At 44.0% G+C, this 21053-nt stretch overlaps 1 protein-coding gene across 4 annotated transcripts in view; it reads left to right on the plus strand.

Annotated features, from left to right (window-relative positions):
• Window positions 1-21053, plus strand: part of ANKS3 (ankyrin repeat and sterile alpha motif domain containing 3) — a 36202-nt gene that overhangs the window by 12587 nt on the left and 2562 nt on the right. For 2 of the 4 annotated variants that reach the window (XM_084882310.1, XM_084882311.1), the window contains exons 6-11: window positions 7097-7232; window positions 10271-10429; window positions 13622-13759; window positions 14242-14351; window positions 16440-16616; window positions 20498-20622. In XM_084882310.1, coding sequence (XP_084738436.1) covers window positions 7097-7232; window positions 10271-10429; window positions 13622-13759; window positions 14242-14351; window positions 16440-16616; window positions 20498-20622 — 845 coding nt within the window. Of the gene's footprint in view, window positions 1-1822; window positions 1933-7096; window positions 7233-10270; window positions 10430-13621; window positions 13760-14217; window positions 14352-16439; window positions 16617-20497; window positions 20623-21053 lie in introns of those variants that run through there. The other 2 variants (XM_084882312.1, XM_084882309.1) reach the window with 2 other exon arrangements.

The raw sequence follows: 21053 nt of genomic DNA on the forward strand, positions 1-21053 counted from the left end.
AATTATACACTGTAAGTGGGTGAATTGTGTAGTTTGTGAATTATATCTTAATAAAGTTGTTTTAAAAATCCAGAAGGAGAAATATTTAGTTGATATGTAAAGTCCTAACTAAATTCCCACTAAAAAGTTGTTTCTGTTCTTTCCAACAATAATATATGAAGGTGCTCATTTTCTCACATCCTCACCAGCCCTTAAGATGGGAGGTTACCCACCTTAAGTGCTTTCCAATCCGGTGGGAGAGAGTGGCATCTCGTTTTGGTGTGTACTTGCTAATGAGGTTGAGCATTTTAAAGTATATTGGCCATTTGTAATTTTTTGATGAATTGTCTTTATATTTTGGGCCCAATTTTCTATTGTATAGTTGTGTGTTTTCTTACTTATTGGTGGGAATTTTAGAATAATAAAATGTTAACATTTTTTTTTTTAAATATATTTTATTGATTTTGTACAGAGAGGAAGGGAGAGAGATAGAGAGTTAGAAACATCGATGAGAGAGAGTCATCGATCAGCTGCCTCTTGCACACCCCCTACTGGGGATATGCCCGCAACCAAGGTACATGCCGTTGACCGAATCGAACCCAGGACCCTTCAGTCCCCAAGCCAACGCTCTATCCACTGAGCCAAACCGGTCTTGGCAAAATGTTAACATTTTTTAAAAAAATATATTTTTATTGATTTCAGAGAGAAAGGGAAAGGGGAGAGAGAGATAGAAACATCAGTGGTGAGAGAGAATAATTGATTGGCTGCCTTTTGCACGCCCCCTACTGGGGATCGAGCTGGCAACCCCAGGCATGTGCCCTTGGCCGGAATCAAACCTGGAACCCTTCAGTACACAGGCTAACTCTCTATCCACTGAGCCAAATCAGCCAGGACAACATTTTTTATTTACTTACTTATTTTTAATCCTCACCCAAGGATATTTTTCATTGATTTTTAGAGAGAGTGGAAAAGAGGGAATGACAGAAATATTGATGTGTGAGAAACATATTGATTGGTTGCCTCCTGCATGCCCCCCAGCCAGAGGCTGGGCTGGGGAGGAGTCTGCAACCAGATATGTGTCCTTGACCAGAATCAAACCCAGGACCCTTTGGTCTGCAGGCTGACACTCTATCCACTGAAATGGGAATTTGTGGACAGTACATTTACATGGTAAAAATGCAAATGAGAGAAGATACACAGTGAGCCTGCCTCTGGCCTTTGCCTCAGTCTCTTGGTCATTCTCATGTGGCTGCTCCCCAACTTACCTTTTTTTTTTTTTTTAAGCTTAATTGTCTATCCTGGATACTGTTTTATATCAGCATATAAAGCTTTTTTCTTTTTAAATTTAAAAAAATATATATTTTTATTGACTTCAGAAAGGAAGGGAGAGGGGGAGAGAGAGAGAAATATCAATGATGAGAGAGAATCATTGATTGGCTGCCTCCTGATGCTCCCCCTGGGGATTGAGCCCGCAGCTGGGACATGTGCCCTTGTTCAGAATCGAACCCGGGACCCCTCAGGCAGATGCTCTATCCACTGAGCCAAACCAGCCAGGGCTAAAGCTTTTTTCTTATGTGTGTGGCATTGTGCTCCTTTGTAGGAATGAATCAATTTCTTTAAAGTGGTCTAGATAGAATTGGATTGTTGCCAACCATTTGCCATTATGTACAGTGCTTTGAGAATATCTGTGCACATATGTATTTGTACATATGTGCAGCCACCTCTGTAGAGTTCAATACTAAAAGTAGAAGGTTGAAGTGTAAGTACAGTCTTAAAATTAACATGGACATTGCCAAATTGCCATCCGAAGAACAAATTGTACCAACTGACACTCTTTCCACAGCAGCAAGAATTGTGAATCTTAAATTGTGAAGTACTTTAAACATGTAAAAAAGCACAGAAGATAATGCAGCTAACCCACATGATCCAGAGATCACCACTATCCAGCTGCTGGTCTGTACCTTTCCTGTCTCTGATTTTGATCTTTTCATCACATACTGTGTGTCCTTAGGCAATGCACGGGCTTGTTTTTATATGTTTTAAAGATTCATATAAATAACATGCCAGAAAGTGTGTGTCATTCCACATTGTGGGTAAATTAGACGTCATTCACTCATTTTAACAGCTCTGCACTTATTGACTGTATAAATAAGTTTATCATTTCCTTTTTTAGTGGACATTTAAGTTGTGTTCACTCAGCTATTCCTAGCAGTGCTGAGTTCACATTTTTTTTTTACCTGTCTTCTCAAGCATGTGTGAAGGGATTTCTCTGGGAGACCAGGATGTAATTAATCTTCAAAGTAGAACTTCGGTGTGTACAGTGGGTGCATCTGCACTAGAGAGTGTTAACTTGCTTTCTTCCATTGTTGTTCTCCTTTACACTTTTCCGATAATATTTTATAGCTCTTGCCTCTCACACCCTCAATAACAGTTGCTATGTGGTATCAGACGAATTGTCTCCTATTGATTTTTACCGTTCCAGATTTCTGGTGAGGTGGGGCATCTTTTCATATGTTAGCCATTTGGGCTTCCTTTTCTACAAATAATTACTCTTTGAAGATAAACCTTCTCACACAGAGTAGGATCCTTAAGACAAAGAAAAATTATAAGAAAAACAAAAAAGAATAGATGGACAGAAAAAAATATATATATGAGCCCAGAACTGTAAGAAGCATAACCTCTGCTTCTGAGTTTAGACTCTGATTTTAAGTAATGTAGAACTGAAAATTATAAGAGACTGTTACTCATGTAGTTTTTAAAATATATTTTATTGATTTTTTACAGAGAGGGAGAGAGAGAGAGAGAAAGTTAGAAACATCGATGAGAGAGAGTCATCGATCAGCTGCCTCTTGCACACCCACTACCGGGAATGTGCCCGCAACCATGGTACATGCCCTTGACCGGAATCGAACCCTTGAGTCCACAGGCCGACGCTCTAATTCACTGAGCTAAACCGGTTTCGGCTACTCATGTAGTTTTTAAACAGGAAAACATATTGGTAAATCAGAGACCTTATATCATTTATCTTTCGTCAAGATTCTTTATTCCCCAGCTGGGCCTGAGACCATGTATGGGCAACTTGTACTCAGGGAAAACAAATTGGATTGGATTTCTTTTGGAAAATTTAAAAAATTTTAAACTTTGAAATAATTTCAGACTTAAACATCACAAATAGTACACAGAATTTGTGTACCTTTGCTAGATTCCCCAGTGTTAACATTTCATGTCTTTCTATATATAAACACATACAATATTTTTTAAAATGTCTTTTTATGGATTTCAGAGAAGAAGGGAGAAGGAGAGAGAGACAGAAACATCAGTGATGAAAGAGAATCATTTATTGGTTTCCTCCTGCACTCCCCACATTGGGGATTGAGCACCCCAAGCCTGGGCATGTTCCCTGACTGGGAATCGAACCATGACCTCCTGATTCATAGGTTGACGCTCAACCACTGAGCCATACCAGTCAGGCTACATATAATCTTTTATATATATATATATTGATTTTTTTACATAGAAGAAGAGAAAGGGATAGAGAGCTAGAAGCATCTATGAGAGAGAAACATCAATCAGCTGCCTCTTTCACACCTTCTGGGAATGTGCCCGCAACCAAGGTACATGCCCTTGACTGGAATCGAACCTGGAACCTTTCAGTCCCCAGGCCAATGCTCTATCCACTGAGCCAAACCGGTTTCGGCTACATATAATCTTTTTTTTTTTTTTTTTACATATAATCTTTTAAAAATTATTGGAAAATAAGTTGCTAACATAATGCCCTTTTCCCCCTAACTACTTTCATATGTATCTTCTAAAAACAAGAATTTTCTCTTTCATACTTGCATACATTATCAAACTCAGGAAATCAATGGAGTTCTTCCTTGAGCTCACTAATCAGCAAAGTTGTTGGCCAATTCCAAGCAATTGCCTCTGGCTGTGGTGGCCGGTGGGCACAGCTTACTAGTAGAGCGTGTGGCTGATGGACCAGTTTGCCCCACTGCTGGGGAGGCTGTCTGGCTAGTCCTGCATGACCACTCCGTGTTCCTTGGTTAGCCAGAGGGGTGGCCTATCAGGTCCCGCCAGAGCCAGGCTTCTTTCCTGGAGATGGAGAAGTGCATGAGGCCAGGCACCTCAAACTCTTCGCCATGAGAGGAAAGGGCTGTGACTGCTTCTCTCAAACCCCTTTTCCCTTCCAGTGGGGGCAAACTCCAGCAGCTCAGTCTGGGCAGGATGACCAGGGTGTGTTGGGCCTCTCTCAGGAGGGAGCTGAGAGTTGATCAGTGGTCCTCCAGCTGATCAGTGCTCCCATGTTACTACTGATCCGTGGTCTCTAAACTGTGATCCCACTTTCCTGTCAGTTACAATGATGTTGATCATGTAATTTTCTTATAATTTATGTACATTACAAAATAGGAAAATTTGGAAAACATTTAAAGAGTGAATAGATAGAAATTCTTATACTCTTCTTTCCTCACCTCAGGGACCTTCTTGTTCTGGGGTCTCTTTTCTTATTTCTTGTTAAGGAATAGTATTGCTTTGGTCTAGCCTGAGGTTGAAGTCTTCAGGTTTAATAACAGATACTAGGTAAAACCCTACTGTGAAAATAGTATTTTTGTTCTCATTGAAACCTTTGGGTTTCTTTTATCAAACTGAAACTAGAAATCATATTTCCCACCACCACCACCACCACGTTTTTAAAAAAATATATATTTTATTGATTTTTTATAGAGAGAAATAGAGAGTTAGAAACATCGATGAGAGAGAACCATCGATCAGCTGCTTCTTGCACACCCCCTACCCGGGATGTGCCCGTAACCAATTGTACATGTCCTTGATCAGAATCGAACCTGGGACCTTTCAGTTCGCAGGCCAACACTCTATCCACTGAGCCAAACCGGTTTCGGCCCCCACCAGTTTTTGAAATAATTGATACACATCACTATATAAGTTGATTTGACTTATGTATATGTGAGGTGATTACCACGATAAGTTTAGTTAACATCTATCATCTCATAGAAAAGATGTAGGGCAAAAGTAGGTTTACAGTTCATATGGAAAATAATAAAATAATTAATGAATAATGACACAAGAATAAACTCTTGTGTACTCACAACTGTAAACCTACTTTTGCCCTACTCGATTTATTTTGTGGGGGGTGTTAATCCTCACCTGAGAATATTTTTTTCTATTGCTTTTCAGCTAGAGTGGAAGGGAGGGAGGAGCAGGAGGGGATGGAGGAGAAAGAGAGAAAGAGAAAGAAACATTGAGTGAGACACATCAACTGGTTGCCTCCTGCACATGCCCAGATGGGGTGGGGAGTGAACCTGAAACCCAGGTACGAGCTCTTGCCCGAGAACTGAACTTGAGACCCTTTGGTGTGCAGGCTGAGCACACAGGCCAGGGCTCTGTGTTTTAACTTGCAATGAGAGCTCTTAGGATTTCTCTCAACAGCTTTTCCTGTACATCTTATAGTAGTGCTCACTGTGGTCATCATGTTGTACATTACACCCCTAGTATTTTTTTATTTTATAATCGAAAGTTTGTACCTTTTGACCACCTTCACCCAGTTCCCCCTTCCCCTCTAGAAATTATCTTTTTTTTTCCTTTTTTTTTTTTTTCAGTCCTCACCTGAGGATGTTTATTGATTTTTAGAAAGAAAGGAAGGGATAGAGAAATATCAATGTGAGAAAGAAACATTGATTGGTTGCCTCTCATACATGCCCTGACCAGGGATGGAACCCACAACATGGGCATGTGCCCTGACCGGGAATCGTACTGGCAACCTTTTGGTGCATGGGATGATGCCCAGCCAACTGAGCCACCAGCCAGGGCAGGGTTTGTGCACTTCTTTTTATTTTTATTTTTTTATTGATTTTTTTACAGAGAGGAGGAGAGAGGGATAGAGAGCTAGAAACATCGATGAGAGAGAATCATTGATCAGCTGCCTCCTGCACACCCCCTAATGGGAATGTGCCCGCAACCGAGGAACATGCCCTTGACCAGAATCAAACCCGGGACCCTTCAGTCTGCGGGCCGATGCTCTATCCACTGAGCCAAACCGGTTTTGGTGTATTGCACTTTTAATGTTTTGACTTTCTCTTGCTGATAATGCCTTCCAGAGCACTGAGCTCCAATATCCAGTAGTCTCATCTGCAGATATGAGACCACATGGTTGAAGCTTTGAAAACGGAAAATTTATTGGGCTTTTCTATTTTCAAAAGTAAACATGCTCATAGAAATAAGTTTAGAAACTATAAAAATATTAAAAATAATATTAACAGTTTGGGCATATTTCCTTCTGGTGTGCTTTCTGTATACTAGTACTTTGTTGTTTCACTGTAATTGGAATGTGTATACAGTTTTGTCCCCTGGTTCTTTTAAAAACTTGGTTATACCAATTATTTGTTTGACAGTAACATAGTGAACTCTCTATCTCTGAGCATTTAAGTTGTCTCTGGGCTTTCGTTATTGCAAAAATGTTGTGCTAAACATCTTTGTGCGTAAAAGCTTTCTCTGTGTATTTGGGGCTATTTCCTTAGTATAGAGTCACAGAAGTAGAATTACAGTGCTATATACAATAAGTACTACATTTTAGGGCTTAGGATAAGTTACTAATTCTGTTTCAGAAGAGTGGGGCTCTTATTCTGATTATGCTTTTTAAAGGCTGCTTCTTTACCAAATCTGTTGTCTCCAATTTTCTGTGTGAAGAGAATGAAGTGAGGTGGACGCATGCCCGGGTGCCAAGGGTGAAGGTGGGCTCTCGCTCACAGCAGCCTGCGTGTATCCTCGCCCAGAGCACCTAATCGCCTCTCTCCCTGAAGTACCTGCCTGCCCCACGGTGGCTGAAAGCCAGAGGCAGTGAACCTGGGAGCTGCCTCAGCTGTGAGATGGCTGGGTTAATGTGTTATTTGAGAAGCCAGCAAGCCCATCGCTGTACCCCACTTTCAGCACCGAGAGTGAGACCACACAGGCCCTTCCTTTTCTCCCCACGTTGTGAAGTCTTAGAGGACCCCGGTGCAGGCCTTCCCGAGATGGTGATAAGACGCCATTGCACCTCTCATCCTGGGTCCACAGCTTTGCAGGGGAGGTTCCTGACTCTTGTTCTTTTACCTTTTCATAGGGAGTCAAAGTGGACACAAGGGACCACAGTGGAGCCACAGCCCGAATGCTGGCCAAGCAGTATGGACACATGAAGATAGTGGGGCTGATAGATACTCACTCGCTTTCTCTGCCCAAGAGCCTCTATCGGAGCCCAGGTACCTGTATCTGCGGCCTCACTCTTTCCTGGAGTCCCTCCCCTGCTCTCACCTACTGTAAGAGATTTGGCTCCTGCAGCCTTGCCAGACCTCTGCCTCCCCTGACGACTCCATTTTGCAGTCAGAGTTGAGGCCTGCTTGTCTAAGGACCAGTTGGTTAGGGTGTAGAGTGGTACCCACCAGGCTGAATTCGGTACCCAGGATATGGACTTGTGATGCCCACCCAGACGTAGGAGGGCAGCCTCACAAGGGGGCTGGCTTCTGGGTCTTGTTTCTTGATTTTCTAATGGTGCTTGTTGCTGTGCAAAACGTTTTAATTTTATATAATCAACTTCATCAATCTTCATTCCTCTGGATTTTGAATCATAAAATCTTTCCCTGCCCTGGCCAGTGTGCTCAGTTGTTAAGTGTGTCAGCCCAAGCACTGAAGGGTCTCAGATTCGAATCCTGGTCAAGGGCATGTACCAAGGTTGTATATTCCATCCTGGCCCCCCTGGTCAGGGCACGTGCAGGAGGCCACCAATCGATGCATCTCTCTCATTGATGTTTCTCTCTCCCTTTCACTCTCTCTCTAAAGATCAATGGAGCCCAGCCAGCATGGCTCAGTGGTTGAGCGTAAGCCTATGGTTTGATTTCTAGTCAGGGCACATACCCGAGTTGTGGATTCGATCCCTGGTGTGGGGCATGCAGGAAGCGGCTCATCACTGATATATCTCTCTCTCCCTCTCCCTTCCTCTCTGAAATCAATAAAAATATATATATTTTTAAAAAGATCAATGGTAAAAATATCCTAGGATGAGGATTAAAAAGAAACCCTTTCCCTGTGCCCTAGTTGTACAATAATTCGTCCATGTTTTCTTCTAGTACTGACATGGTTTCATATTGTGAGTGTGTTTGTATATATATGCCTTTTTGTTCTCAGTTTTGAATTTTGGGCTTTGGGTTCAGGGTGCCTTTTCCTGTCCTCAGGTGCTATGGAAGGATGTGTAGTTCAGAGTGTCATGTCACAGTTTTTCTGCCTACTCCTCGGTTGAGTTTTGGAGAGAGGGAAGGAATGTTTTTACTTGCTGTGTGATTGATTCCTGCTTTTTATGTGCTCCCTGTGGTATTTGTGTGTAGGCGAAGATCGCTGGTGCTTCCGCATTTCGCGGACAGAGCTTAGTGGCTGGTCCAGGAGCGGCCTCCTCCCCAGAACCAGGGACAGTCTTCTTACTGGGTGGCCTCTTTTCGGAAGGGGATGTAGTTGGACCAAGCATTATGTGTCCTCTGATATAATTTTGTTTTGCTTGCTTTTCCTCTTCACTACCCAGTGTCCAGAGGTCTCTCTCCCCAAAAGGCCTGCTGCTCCTCTGCCTGTCCCCTCAGGCCCATGTGCATTCTTAAGTCACTTCCCCGGGGTCATGCTCCACACCACCAGAATCCTTTTTTAGTATTTTTGCCCATAGAATGGACTTTGTCTTCCCCATCGTCTCTCCTCTGTGTGGTTTTTCCTAGATCTGCTTTGTTGCCCACAGAGAATAGAGGTGAGCAAGCCGACTCTCTTTGCTGGAGAAGGTCACTGTCTGCTCCTCGCAGCAGCAGGAACTGTGAAGTTGGTGGTGCTCTCTGCCAGCTCCGTCTTGCTGAAGGTGTGGGATTTGTGAGGTTCTCTCTGCTGACTTGTGCAGGTCTGAGAGTACGTGTTGGGAGGTTTAGATTCACGGAGCTGCCTTTTCCTTGGTTCCCCCTCCCTTGTACCCTTACTCTTTGTGATTCCATGTTCTGCTTGGGTAGGACCAGGGTCTCCTAGTGAGTTGAGTAGGGAACGGTGGGAGTGGTTCACTTGCGTCACTGGCCTGAGTTTGGAACCAGGGTCAGTAACTCCCTGACTTGCCAGGCAGTCTCTGAGAGTTGAGCTCTCGGTTCACATCTGAGTGAACCTTCCCCCTTTCCAGGTTCTGGCTCTGCCCAGCTCTCCTCGTGGCCTCAGGATTGTTTTGTCATAAACACCAGCTCACACGAGTACAGTGGTAATCAGAGACTTCTCTGCATCTCCACCCCTGCTTATCAACTCCAAAATAAGATGGGAGCCCGATACAAATATATCCATGAATTTTGCCTTTAGGTATGATGAAATATAGGCAACTATGTACAGCAATAAAACAGTAATGACTAAACATTTAAGCTCAGATGAGTGCTAATTTGAAATACTTCCTAAAACAGCACATAGAGCTTGTTTCCTAAGTAATTATTGAGATTGAGAATATAAAATTGCCAAGAAGTCATGATGCTAGATTTATTAAAAATAATAATAATAATTAAAAAAAAGAAAGCACCCACAGACCAAGGTCACCCCCCCCCCAAAAAAAAAGAAGTCATGATGCTCCAAATGTTTATGAATAGGTATTATTTATCTCTTCAACTTAGAACAAAATTTATTTCCCATTGAAATATAATACATGCTTGTTATAAAAAATTCTTCAAACCCAGACAATGAGAGGCATAAGAAATAAGAACTAGACCCCCTTTTCACAGATGCTTTCCGTTCAGCTCATATTCAGCAAGCTTGCTGTTCCCCCAAATGTCCCTATAGCCCATCTCAGCAGTGGACTGGCCCATTTTGACATTTAAAAATTTTTTCTTTTTTAGAAATTAAAAAAAAAGTCCAGTTATAGTTGACATTCAGTATTCTCCACCATCTCAATTGTAAATCTCATTATGTCATTTCTTACACATGAAGTCCTGGAAAACTTCTGCTTCTTGACTTAAGAAAACCAGTTATGGTGATTGTCTTTCAGTTCACTATGAAGATTAGTCCCTCACTCTACAAAGTTTTTTAAAATATATTTTTATTGATTTTAGAGAGAGGAAGGGAGAAGGAGAGAGAGAAACTCGATCTGCTGCCTCCTGCATGCACCCTGATAGGGGATCAAACCACAGCCTGGTGTGTGCCCTGACTGGGAATTGAATTGGTGACCTTTTAGTGCATGGGATGATGCTCAACCAACTGAGCCACACTGGACTGGAGAATTGTCTTAATTTTTGTGTTGGACCCACAGAAAAATATGAAGATCTGAGCTCTTCAGATGAATCCTGTCCTGTTCCTCAGAGACAGAGGCCCTATCGGAAGAAGGGCCTCAGCATCCACGAGGGGCCTCGGGCCTTGGCTAGAATCACAGCCATTGGACTCGGAGGCAAGATCCAGCCATCTTGCTATGGTGAGCATTCCCTGTTTCCTGATGGCTTTCTGATAGTTCGTTCACGCATTCTGTCTGGATGAAAAGGAACAACTCTCAGGTTCCTGAAATGTGGGCCACTGGGCTGGAGCAGCAGCTCAAAGATTCCAGATTGATGACAGTGGTAGAAATATACTAGTCCGTGGCTAGTTCTTGGGTTTGTGTTCATCCTTTGAGTTTTCATTGGTTAAAATTACAAATAACAGCAGCAGAAATGTCGCTTTGCTCAGATTTGATTCATCACATAGTGAGTCAGCTAGTGCAGGAACAGGGTGCCATTTGAGTCTCATTTCCGGTCTCTGGCTACAGCCCCTGGGTGTGATACTTAGCACATTTGCCGGCTGGCGATGGGCATGCCTCTGGGTCAGGCCAACGGCTCTCTCTAGCTCTTTTCTCGGGTGGATGGATATGATGCTCAGGCCCTTCTGAGAATTGTCGCATGATGCAGTTGGTGGGCTAGAATCCTAGACCCCAAGTTTCCAGACCTCCCGAGTTTATTCTCAAATTGTTAGTTCCTAAATGTTGAGTGCAGTGCCCTTGCGCAGTGCGGGAGGCGCCAATAGTTCTTGGAGCAAGTTGAGTTTTACGCGCACTGGCCTGACCAAGTAATCATGCTGGTGTACAAGTTACATCTCCCATGGTGTCTATTACCCATCAGTGGCCAGGCCAGGTGCTGGTCTCGTGGGCTGTTCATGGGTCCTCCTCATGAGCCTAGGCTTGGAAGAAACCAACTCTCCCAGTCAGAGGAGACCATATTTCAGTCAGGAGTATGTTAGTAACTTGATTTCCTTCTAAGACCCTTGGAAGGAGTCCTAGGTTGGGAACTGGAAGTCTGCCTTCTCCTGTTGACCTTGGGGGGTGGGCTGACTGGCTACGGGGAAAGGCCCTCCCCCAGCTGCTGGCAAGCTCCTTTTGCAGGATGAGGCACAGTTCATATCCTTCCTGTCTGGTGTGCTTAGAAGCACATGGCTCTGGGACACTGGCCGACTTGTTTTAGTTTTGAGTGGTAGAGTCTGTTCCTTTTTGAGGAGTCCATGCTACCTGTCCCACCCTGAGATATGGAAGGGGCATAGGAAGCACGGGCCTTCCCTGGAGGTGGGGTGTAATTAATCTGTGTAGCTATATGACAGATGCTTTTATTAAATGGAATTCTTTCACGTTATCAAAATAATCCATGGCTGAAGTCCATTTGTACACTATTCCTTTTATGCCTCCACAGAAAAGGCTGGAAGAATGTTCACCAAAATAATGATGGTAGTTGACTTGGTTGTGACATTTTAGGAGTTTTCTTCTCACAACTTGTTATATTTACATTTTCTATCGGAACACGTAGTCTTTGCCAACAATTAAAAAACATTTTAAGCCGAAACTGGTTTGGCTCGGTGGATAGAGCGTCAGCCTGCGGACTGAAAGGTCCTGGGTTCAATTCCGGTCAAGGGCATGTACATTGGTTGCGGGCACACCCTCAGTAGGAGGTGTGCAAGAGGCAGCTGATCGATGATTCTCTCTCATCGATGTTTCTAACTCTCTATCCCTCTCTCCCTCTCTGTAAAAAAATCAATGAAATATATTTTTTTAAAAATAAAATAAAAAACATTTTAAAGTAATAAATGTGCAGATTTTAAAAAATGTTGATAACTACAAAAAGGTATATAGAAGAAAATAAGTTAGACATGGCCTTGTTAGCCAGTCTGTTTTATGCAAATAAACGTACTTTCTGTGGGGAAGGGACAGGGCAAAATGGGAATGGAGCTCTCTGGTTTGTGTTCTGCCTTTACTCCTTGTTTTCTTGCAGGCAGATATGTCCAAAGGTTGTATAATTTGGTGTTACTATAGTTAATTTTTAGCCCAGAGCCTCCAACCTTCCTGCTTAGCCAGATCTATTTTTGACTGGGGTTGACTGACCCGAAGAGGAAACCCTTAGATGCCTGTGCCCTTAGATGCCATAAAGGCTGGCGTGTGAGATTAGATGCTTCCAGCTAAAAGATACACTTTTTCCTTTGCTAAGAAGTCTGTAAACACAGCTTACCATTCCTACTCTTTTGTTTTTTTCATCCAAAATCTTTTATTTATTTATTTATTTTATTTTATTGATTTTTTTACAGAGAGGAGGAGAGAGGGATAGAGAGCTAGAAACATCGATGAGAGAGAAACATCGACCAGCTGCCTCTTGCACACCCCCTACCGGGGATGTGCCTGCAACTCAGGTACATGCCCTTGACCGGAATCGAACCCGGGACCTTTCAGTCCGCAGACCGACGCTCTACCACTGAGCCAAACCGGTATCGGCTCATCCAAAATCTTAATTACAAGGTAGGATCAAGGATTATTTTTTTGTAGCTGCAGCTAACCTGTCAGCCTCTTGACATTTGAACTTCCAGCCCTTGGATCGTACGTAGGGTTTGGTCTGGCTGTGAGGCATTCCTGGGCCTTGTGAAATGCTTATACACTCTGAGGCACTTGCATGCACCAGAAAGCAAAGTAGGACCGCAGCCCTTGGGGGAATCCAGGGCAAGTTGGCCGAAGGTGAGGATCCTGTCCCTGCCTTAAGGATGCGGCTACAGGAGGCTGCTCACACGAAGTGCACACACCTCCAGTCTGGGCCCCTCGTAGATACGCACATCATGGCTGGAAGTTTCATCTTCCGGACCATTCGGGAAAGGGACAGGAGGCCGGCTGGTGCCACTTGAACAATCTATTCAGCACCATGTGGTTGAAGGTGGAGTTGGTTTGTTTGGCCAAAAACCTGTGTATCTTGACCAACAGGCTTAGGAAGATGTCCTGGATCTTGGGCTGCTTGTGCTGAACTTTTCAGTCTTTGCTGATGGCCCATTTCCTTCTTTTTCATTTGGAAAAGAAATAGCATAATGTGGGAGAGGGCGCCGGGCTGGACGAGGTGCTTTGACTCCCCATGCTCTTGCTGTGGGACACAGGAGTGTCTCTCAGCTCCTCAGAGCCGCTCTCCTCGCCTGCAAACTGCACATGACTTTATGTCCAGGTTCCTGTGGCGAGTAGATGAGGCTGTGGCCAGGAAGACAGTTCTCCTTCCTGCCTGCCTAGATCCTGGTCTTCCCTTACGCTGAGGTCCCTCTGAGGAGGTGGTCACGTTTGGAAGGAGGAACTTTTCTTCCCTTTTGTGTTCATGTGGGTTTATGTACCCCATTCTGTTCACAGAGCAGGTGCCTCCACGGGGCTATGTCACCTTCAACAGCAGTGATGAGAACCCCCTGGAAGGAAGGGGCTTCTGCTACAGGGATGTCACTTCCCCCATCAACGACCGGGACGTGGAGAGCAGCAGCAGCAGCAGCCGGGGTATGTGTGCCACCCCTACCTGTCCTGCTGGGACTCGGGTGCTGTGATGAGTCTCTCTGGGTAGAGGAAGACTTAGAAGGCCCTGGCTCTTTGGAGGAGAGTCAGAGAACCTGGCATGGGCCAGAGAGAAGCAGCTTCCAGCCAATGTCTCTGTGCCTGTGTGCAGGGTCTGGGGGAGTTGTTCCCCACAGGTTTAGCTTCTTGATTGATGAGCCCGAAGGGAATGTCTTTGCTATAATCATGTATCATCTATTCAGCAGCTGTTTACTGAGTCCCCTGGGTGCCAATCATTGTTCTAAATACTTGGGTTTACCAGTGAACGGAACAGACAAAAACCCTGTCTGTGTGTGTAGAGGGGAGGGGTCAGGCCAGGCTGTCAGCATGAAACACAGTAAACTAAGGAGCTGATGAGTGCTGTGGATGAAACAGCTCAGACTCTGGGGAGTCACTACAACCAGGCGTCCTGTCTTCACTGTTGGCAGAAGAGCAGGCCTTCTGTGCCCACCTCGGGGCTGTGCGGAGCAGCAGCAGCAGCGAGGGCCTGGCGAGAGCCCCAGGAGTCAGCAGCGAGGCCTCTTTGGAGAGCAATGAGGTAGGCCTCTCCTTGTTTCTTACCTCTCATCTCCTTCCCCTTTGTTCTGGAGTCACGGGGGATGCTAACAGTTCATTTGAGATGGTAAGGCTCATAACAAGGATTTAATGCATGTCTGTGCTGTGTTAGGACATACAAGGTTGGGGGCCACTAGGAGAACTACCTGGGATTAGGTGACCTCAGTAGAAGCCTCTGTGTAGCAGGTGGGGGGGGGGTTTCAAATCTTGTGAGGGAAGTGGCACAGATTGAGAGTAGAAGCTGGAATCATGGGGCAGAGAGCAGTTTGGATGCAGCCACATCAGCTGCAAGACTTTCAATGTTACTTTATTTTTGGAGCAAAGAGATTTGTCTAAGGTTCTATAACTACTTAGTAACAGAGCTGGGATATGAACCCAGCTTAGATGACCCCAAAGCTCATGTACTCTTCCTCTACCCATTTTTTATATATATATATATATATTTTGTCGTTGTGAATTTTTCTTTTTTTTTTTTTTTAATATATATTTTATTGATTTTGTACAGAGAGGAAGGGAGAGAGATAGAGAGTTAGAAACATCAATGAGAGAGAGTCATCGATCAGCTGCCTCTTGCACACCCCCCACTGGGGATATGCCCGCAACCAAGGCACATGCCCTTGACCAGAATCGAACCCGGGTCCCTTCAGTCCCCAAGCCGACGCTCTATCCATTGAGCCAAACCGGTTTCGGCCTTTTTTTTTTTTTAATCCTCACCCAAGAATATATTTTTTCCATTGATTTTTATAAAGTATGGGAGGGAGGGAGAGAGAGAGAAACATTGCTCAGAACATTGCCTTTCAGTGTGCTGGCCAACACTCCTAACCACTGAGCTGCACAAGCCCAGGGTCTTTTTTTCATTCCCATTTCCCCACCCCTCTCCCCTTTGGTAACCATTAGCTTGTTCTCTATATCTGTAGTTCTGTTCCTGTTTTGTTCGTTTATTAAATGAAATCATATGGTATGTCCTTCTCTGACTTATTTTACTTCGCATAATATCTTCTAGGTCCATCCATATTGTTACAGATAGCAAGATTTCACTCTTTTTATTTTTTTAAATACGTTTTCATTGACTTTTTTCTTTTTAGAGAGAGAGGAAAGGAGAGGGAGAGATAGAAACATCTATGAGAGTAACATTGATTGGCTGCCTCCCACATGGCTCCTACTGGGAGTCAAGCCCACAATAGGGCATATGCCCTGATTGGGAATTGAACCAGTGACCTCTTGGTACACTCAACCAACTGAGCCATATTGGCTGGGTAGATTTTTTTCTTTTTTATTGCTGAGTAATATTCCATTGTATATACATACCACATCTTTTTTTATCTATTCATCTGTTGAATACGTAGGTTGCTTCCATATCTAAACTGTTTATTAGTAACTAGAGGCCCAGTGCACAAAATTCTTGCACTTGGGGGGAACCCTTAGCCTGGCCTGTGCCCTCTCATTGTCCAGGAATCCTTAGGGGATGTCTGACTGCCAGCTTTGGCCCGTGCCCCATGGGGAGCAGACCTAAGCTGCCAGGTGGACATCTTAGTGCTGCTGTGGAGGCAGGAGACGTCCCACCACTGCTGCCGAGTTCACCGCCATGAGCTGGCCTCTGGCTGAGCGGGCCTCTCCCTGTGGGAGTGCACTGACCATGGGGAGCTCCTGCATTGAGCATCTTCCCCTTGATGGTCAGTGTGCATCATAGCAACCAGTTGTTCCACTGTTCGGTCATTTTGCCTATTAGCCTTTTATTATATAGGATACTGCAGTGAATATAGTGGCACGTACATATTTTCGAATTCGGGTTTTTTTCTTCAGATAATGCTCAGAACGGAATTGATAGATCATATGGCAGCTCTATTTTTAATTATTTCAGAAATTTCCATATTGGCTGCACCAATTTAGAATTTCACCAATAGTGTCTGAGGGTTCCTTTTTCTCCAGTTACTCACCAACAATTTTTATTGACTTATTGATGATAGCCTTTTTGACAGATGTGAGGTGATACCTCATTGTGGTTTTAATTTGTGTTTCCCTGATGATTAGTCTTTCAGTGTACTTTAAACACACACACCCCTTGCCACAGGATTCAGATAATGCACGTAAAAGCTCAGCTCGCAAGCAAACTAAAAGTTATATGAAGACCAAGAATCGCTACAGCAACAGTGACAACCAATGGCCTCCCAGCACTGGGACTTCTGGGGCAGCCTGTTCCCCAGGACCTACCCCTCAGACTGAGAGGTTCCCCTACGCAGGACCCCAGGTAAGACCATTGGTGAAACTGGTAGTTACATTCTGTGATTTGTGAGGTATTTATTGTGTGCTTACAGTGGGCCAAAGCACTGTTAAGAGAGGAAGGTGGCTGTTCCCCTAATGACCTGTAAAGCTTCTTGGGCTAAGAGAATCCCTAAGGTCGGAGGTGCTGGTCCTTCCCATAGGAGAGATCCGTCTCCCTTTGATTACCATGCTCATTTCCATACTTGACTCAGCCCCCTGAGCTTTCAGGAGATGCAAAGACAAAGTGGCACATAGTAATGGAAATTGCTGTTTCTGCCTTCCTCATTATGGGTCACTCTGGCTAAGCAATGTCTTGGGGTTTATAAAAGATGAAAGATTTATGCGATCTGAAGAGAAAGCAGAGTGTCTTGGGGTTTATAGATGTGACATAACAGCTCAACTGTTTAATGTGTGTTTATCGAGTTCTCTTGCCCTCAGTGGGCATAGGTGATACAAGATGAAATACAGGTAAGTACTTGCCATTTATTTGTTCAAGTCACAGCTCTGCTGTTCACTAGAAGCCTATGATTTTGCTGGCTTCTCCTTGCCCCACCCCATCCCCTGGGAGCTATCTCCAGGGCCTGTATTCCCAGGTTCTGCAAGCAGCTGCACCACTTGAGTCCTTAAATGCATGTTGATTGGAGAGTTGTTTGAATCTTAAAAAGCTGTTTCAGAAAGTAGGTTGAAGAAAATGATGGAGTAATAACTTTTGAAAATTTGCTCCTCTGTTAAAGGCAATATTGAAACTGGCAAAAGCCATCTGAATCAACTTTTTCCCAGAAACTTGTGAATCAAACCAAAGGCTTGCAGCAACCTGGACAGTGTTTATTCCAGAGAAACAACCGACTCTTTTAGCATTTTAACCTGCCCTAGTCCCATTCTTCCACTCTCCAATGCCACGGTAGCTGTGACAGCCACTGGGAGGGGGTAGAACAGAGCTGGAGTGCTTTCAGAGTTTCATTCCAAAGAATTGGCATTACTAGACTATATGATGGTTCCCTCGAAGACATGCTTATTGTAAGACCATATTAATGTCTCTCTCTCATCAATGTTTCTAACTGTCCCTCTCCTTTCCTCTCCGTAAAAAATCAATAAAATATATATTTTTTAAAAAGACCGCATTATAAGACTTAGAGCTTATCTCCTCAACAACAGCAGTCCTCTTATTGGAGGATGTGTATTGAAAATAATACAGGGCCGAAACAGGTTTGGCTCAATGGATAGAGCGTCGGCCTGCGGACTGAAGGTTCCCGGGTTCAATTCTGGTCAAGGGCATGTACCTTGGTTGCAGGCATATCTCCAGTAGTGGGTGTGCAGGAGGTAGCTGATCGATGTCTGTCTGTCTGTCTCTCTCTCTCTCTCTCTCTCATCAGTGTTTCTGGCTCTCTATCCTTCTCTGTAAAAAAATCAATAAAATATTTTTAAAAATAATAATAATACAGGGAAATGTTTTGACTTTGCAGCTGTCTGAGGTATTGGATAACAGCTTGGGTGAAAGATTAACCACAAAGCTTAAAAGGAAAATCTGGGGAAGGTGTCCATAGGAGTTTTGAAAAGCTCTGACTTATTCCTAGGAATCTAGAGGCCACACATGGTGCTCAAGACTGTGTATGGTCAAGAGAACCTGAGAGTACCTCCGATGATTTTGAGTTTTGAGCAAGCAGGGAGCAAAGGCTAGGATAGAATTGCCATCTGCCTGGCTGAGTGCTGAATATGTGCCCCAACCACCACACACAGCTGTTCAGCAAAGGCTGGGAGGTTTATTGGTTTTGGTGTTTAGGAGATCTCTGTTCAATCCTCAGCTGATCACTAAGCTAATTGAGTAGAGACTTCAGTAGCCACAGACCAGAGAGAATACAGACAACAAACCACAGAGGGAGGAGAATTAGATCTCCAGAGCTGCCATATGAAAATGTCCAGTTTTCAACAGAAAAAATATATGCAGAGAACAAGGAAGACAAAGTATGTAATAAATAGTAAGAAATGGCAATAGTAGAAACTGTCCCTGAGGAAGTCCAGATATTGGAGTTAAAGTCAAAGATTAAGTTTTTAAAAATACGTTTCAAGAGCTAAAGGAAACTGCTAAATAGAAAATAACGAAGTGATAGAAATAAAAATGAGCTCAATAGAAATTCTGAAATTGGAAAGTATAATAACTGAAATGAAAATTTCACCAGAGGGCTCAAGAGCAGATTTGAGCACACAGAAGAATCAGAAAACTTGACATAGACTAGTTGAAATTACCCAGTTTGACAAACAGAAAGAAGAATGAAGAAGCATGAGCAGAAACCTGTGAGCCACCATCAAGTATACCAACATGCACATACGGTGTTCCAGGAGAAGAGGGAGAGGAAAGCAGAAAAAATGCTTTTAAAAAAATAGCCAAATCTCCCAAATTTAATAGAAACATGAATCTGCACATCCAAGAAGCTAAATGAACTCTAAGTTAAACTCAGGTCCACACCTAGACCAACAGCTGTCAAAAAAAAAAAAGAGAGAGAGAGAGAGAGAGAGAGAGAGAGAGAATCTTGAAGGAAGATAAATGACTCATTGCCCCCAAAGGATTTGCAATAAGATTAATAGCCAAGGGGGAGGGGGGGTGGTAAGATATGTACACAGATAATAATTAAATTTTATAAAAAAAGACACCCCCCCCCCGGAAAAAAAAAAAAAAGATTAATAGCCAATTTCCCCATCAGAAACCAGAAGGACATTTGACAAAATAAAGTACTGAAAGAAAAATAACCAAGAATGCTATATTCACAAAAACTGCCCTTCAAAAGTGAAGGGGAAATTAAGACCAGCCCCAGGTAAACAAAGTCTAAGAATTTGTTGTTAGCGGACCCGCCCTGCAGGAAACACTAAAGTTGTCCTTCAGGCTGAAATGAAAAGACATTAGATCCAAAGACACAAGTGTTTCTGACTCCTTGCTCTCTCAGGGCACAGAGAGGAGGGGGCCTTCTGCCTGCAGTCAAGTCGCTGTCCCATTGCTGAACTCGGGGGATCAGCTGGGCTCAGATCTCCCCCTTAAAAGCGATCTCACAGCCCCACTAGTGTGGCTCAGTGGTTGAGCATCTACCTATGAACCAAGAGGCCACAGTTCAATTCCAGGTCAGGGCACAGGCCCAGGTTGCAGACTATATCCCCAGTAGGGGGCGTGCAGGAGGCAGGTAATCAATGCTTCTCTCTTCCTCTCCCTTCCTCTCTGAAATTAATAAAAATATATTTTAAGCCGAAATTGGTTTGGCTCAGCAGTAGAGCATCCGTCTGCGGACTGAAAGGTCCCAGGTTCGATTCCGGTCAAGGGCATGTACGTTGGTTGCAGGCACATCCCCGGTAGGGGGTCTGGAAGAGGCAGCTGGTCGATGTTTCTCTCTCATCGACGTTTCTAGCTCTCTCTCTCCCTTCCTCTCTGTAAAAAATCAATAAAATACATTTTTTATTTTATTTTATTTTTTTTATTATTATTATTTTTTAATATATATTTTATTGATTTTGTACAGAGAGGAAAGGAGAGAAATAGAGTTAGAAACATCGATGAGAGAAGAGTCATCAATCAGCTGCCTCTTGCACACCCCCTAGTGGGGATATGCCCGCAACCAAGGTACATGCCCTTGTCCGGAATCGAACCCGGGACCTTTCAGTCCCCAAGCCGACGCTCTATCCATTGAGCCAAACCAGTTTCGGCAATAAAATACATTTTTTAAAAATAAAAAAATATATATTTAAAAAAAATTAAAAGCGACCTCACGAAATGCACACTTAGCAGGAGAAAAGTGGCTCCACCTTATATCATGTGCCTTTTTTATCCCCATGTCTTTGTGACCTGCCCGTTCTCTGACCTGTCCTGGCCTCTCTGCCCACTAGGACCTTGCCACACTGTTGGAGCAGATAGGGTGTCTGAAGTACCTGCAGCTGTTTGAGGAACAGGACGTGGACCTTCGAATCTTCCTGACCCTCACTGAGAGCGACCTGAAAGAAATCGGCATCACGTGAGTCCGGAGGGGCCATCTGTGGCTGCATGGCCCTTGTTTCTGGGGTCGTCTGATGTTGCAGCTTTCCAACATTTGGAAAGAGCTGCCCGCTCTGGAGGCCAGCTGTCTTCTCCATTCCTAGATGTAGATGGCCTGAGTCTGTGGCTCCTCAAGCTGGCCCGGCTCAGTGCTATATTGAGGGAATCCAGACACTTTCTGCCTGTCCACTTTGGAGAACTTTCCAAGTTGGCAAACAGCCTGGACCAGCTGGCTAGGTCCCTGCTTAGTGAAAGCAGCAGCCCGGCTGGGACGGGACCCTATGCAGGGGGGCTCCAGTGAGGTCATCACTTCTTACCACCTTTGTTTCTGTCCTCTGCTGTAGGTCCTGGGACTACCCTCCCCCTTCAAGGATCTTTCCTAGGGAGACCATGGTCTGTGGAGCTTTCAGG

This window comes from Pipistrellus hanaki (assembly GCF_964339955.1).
Source record: "Pipistrellus hanaki genome assembly, chromosome: 4".
NCBI lineage: Eukaryota > Metazoa > Chordata > Mammalia > Chiroptera > Vespertilionidae > Pipistrellus > Pipistrellus hanaki.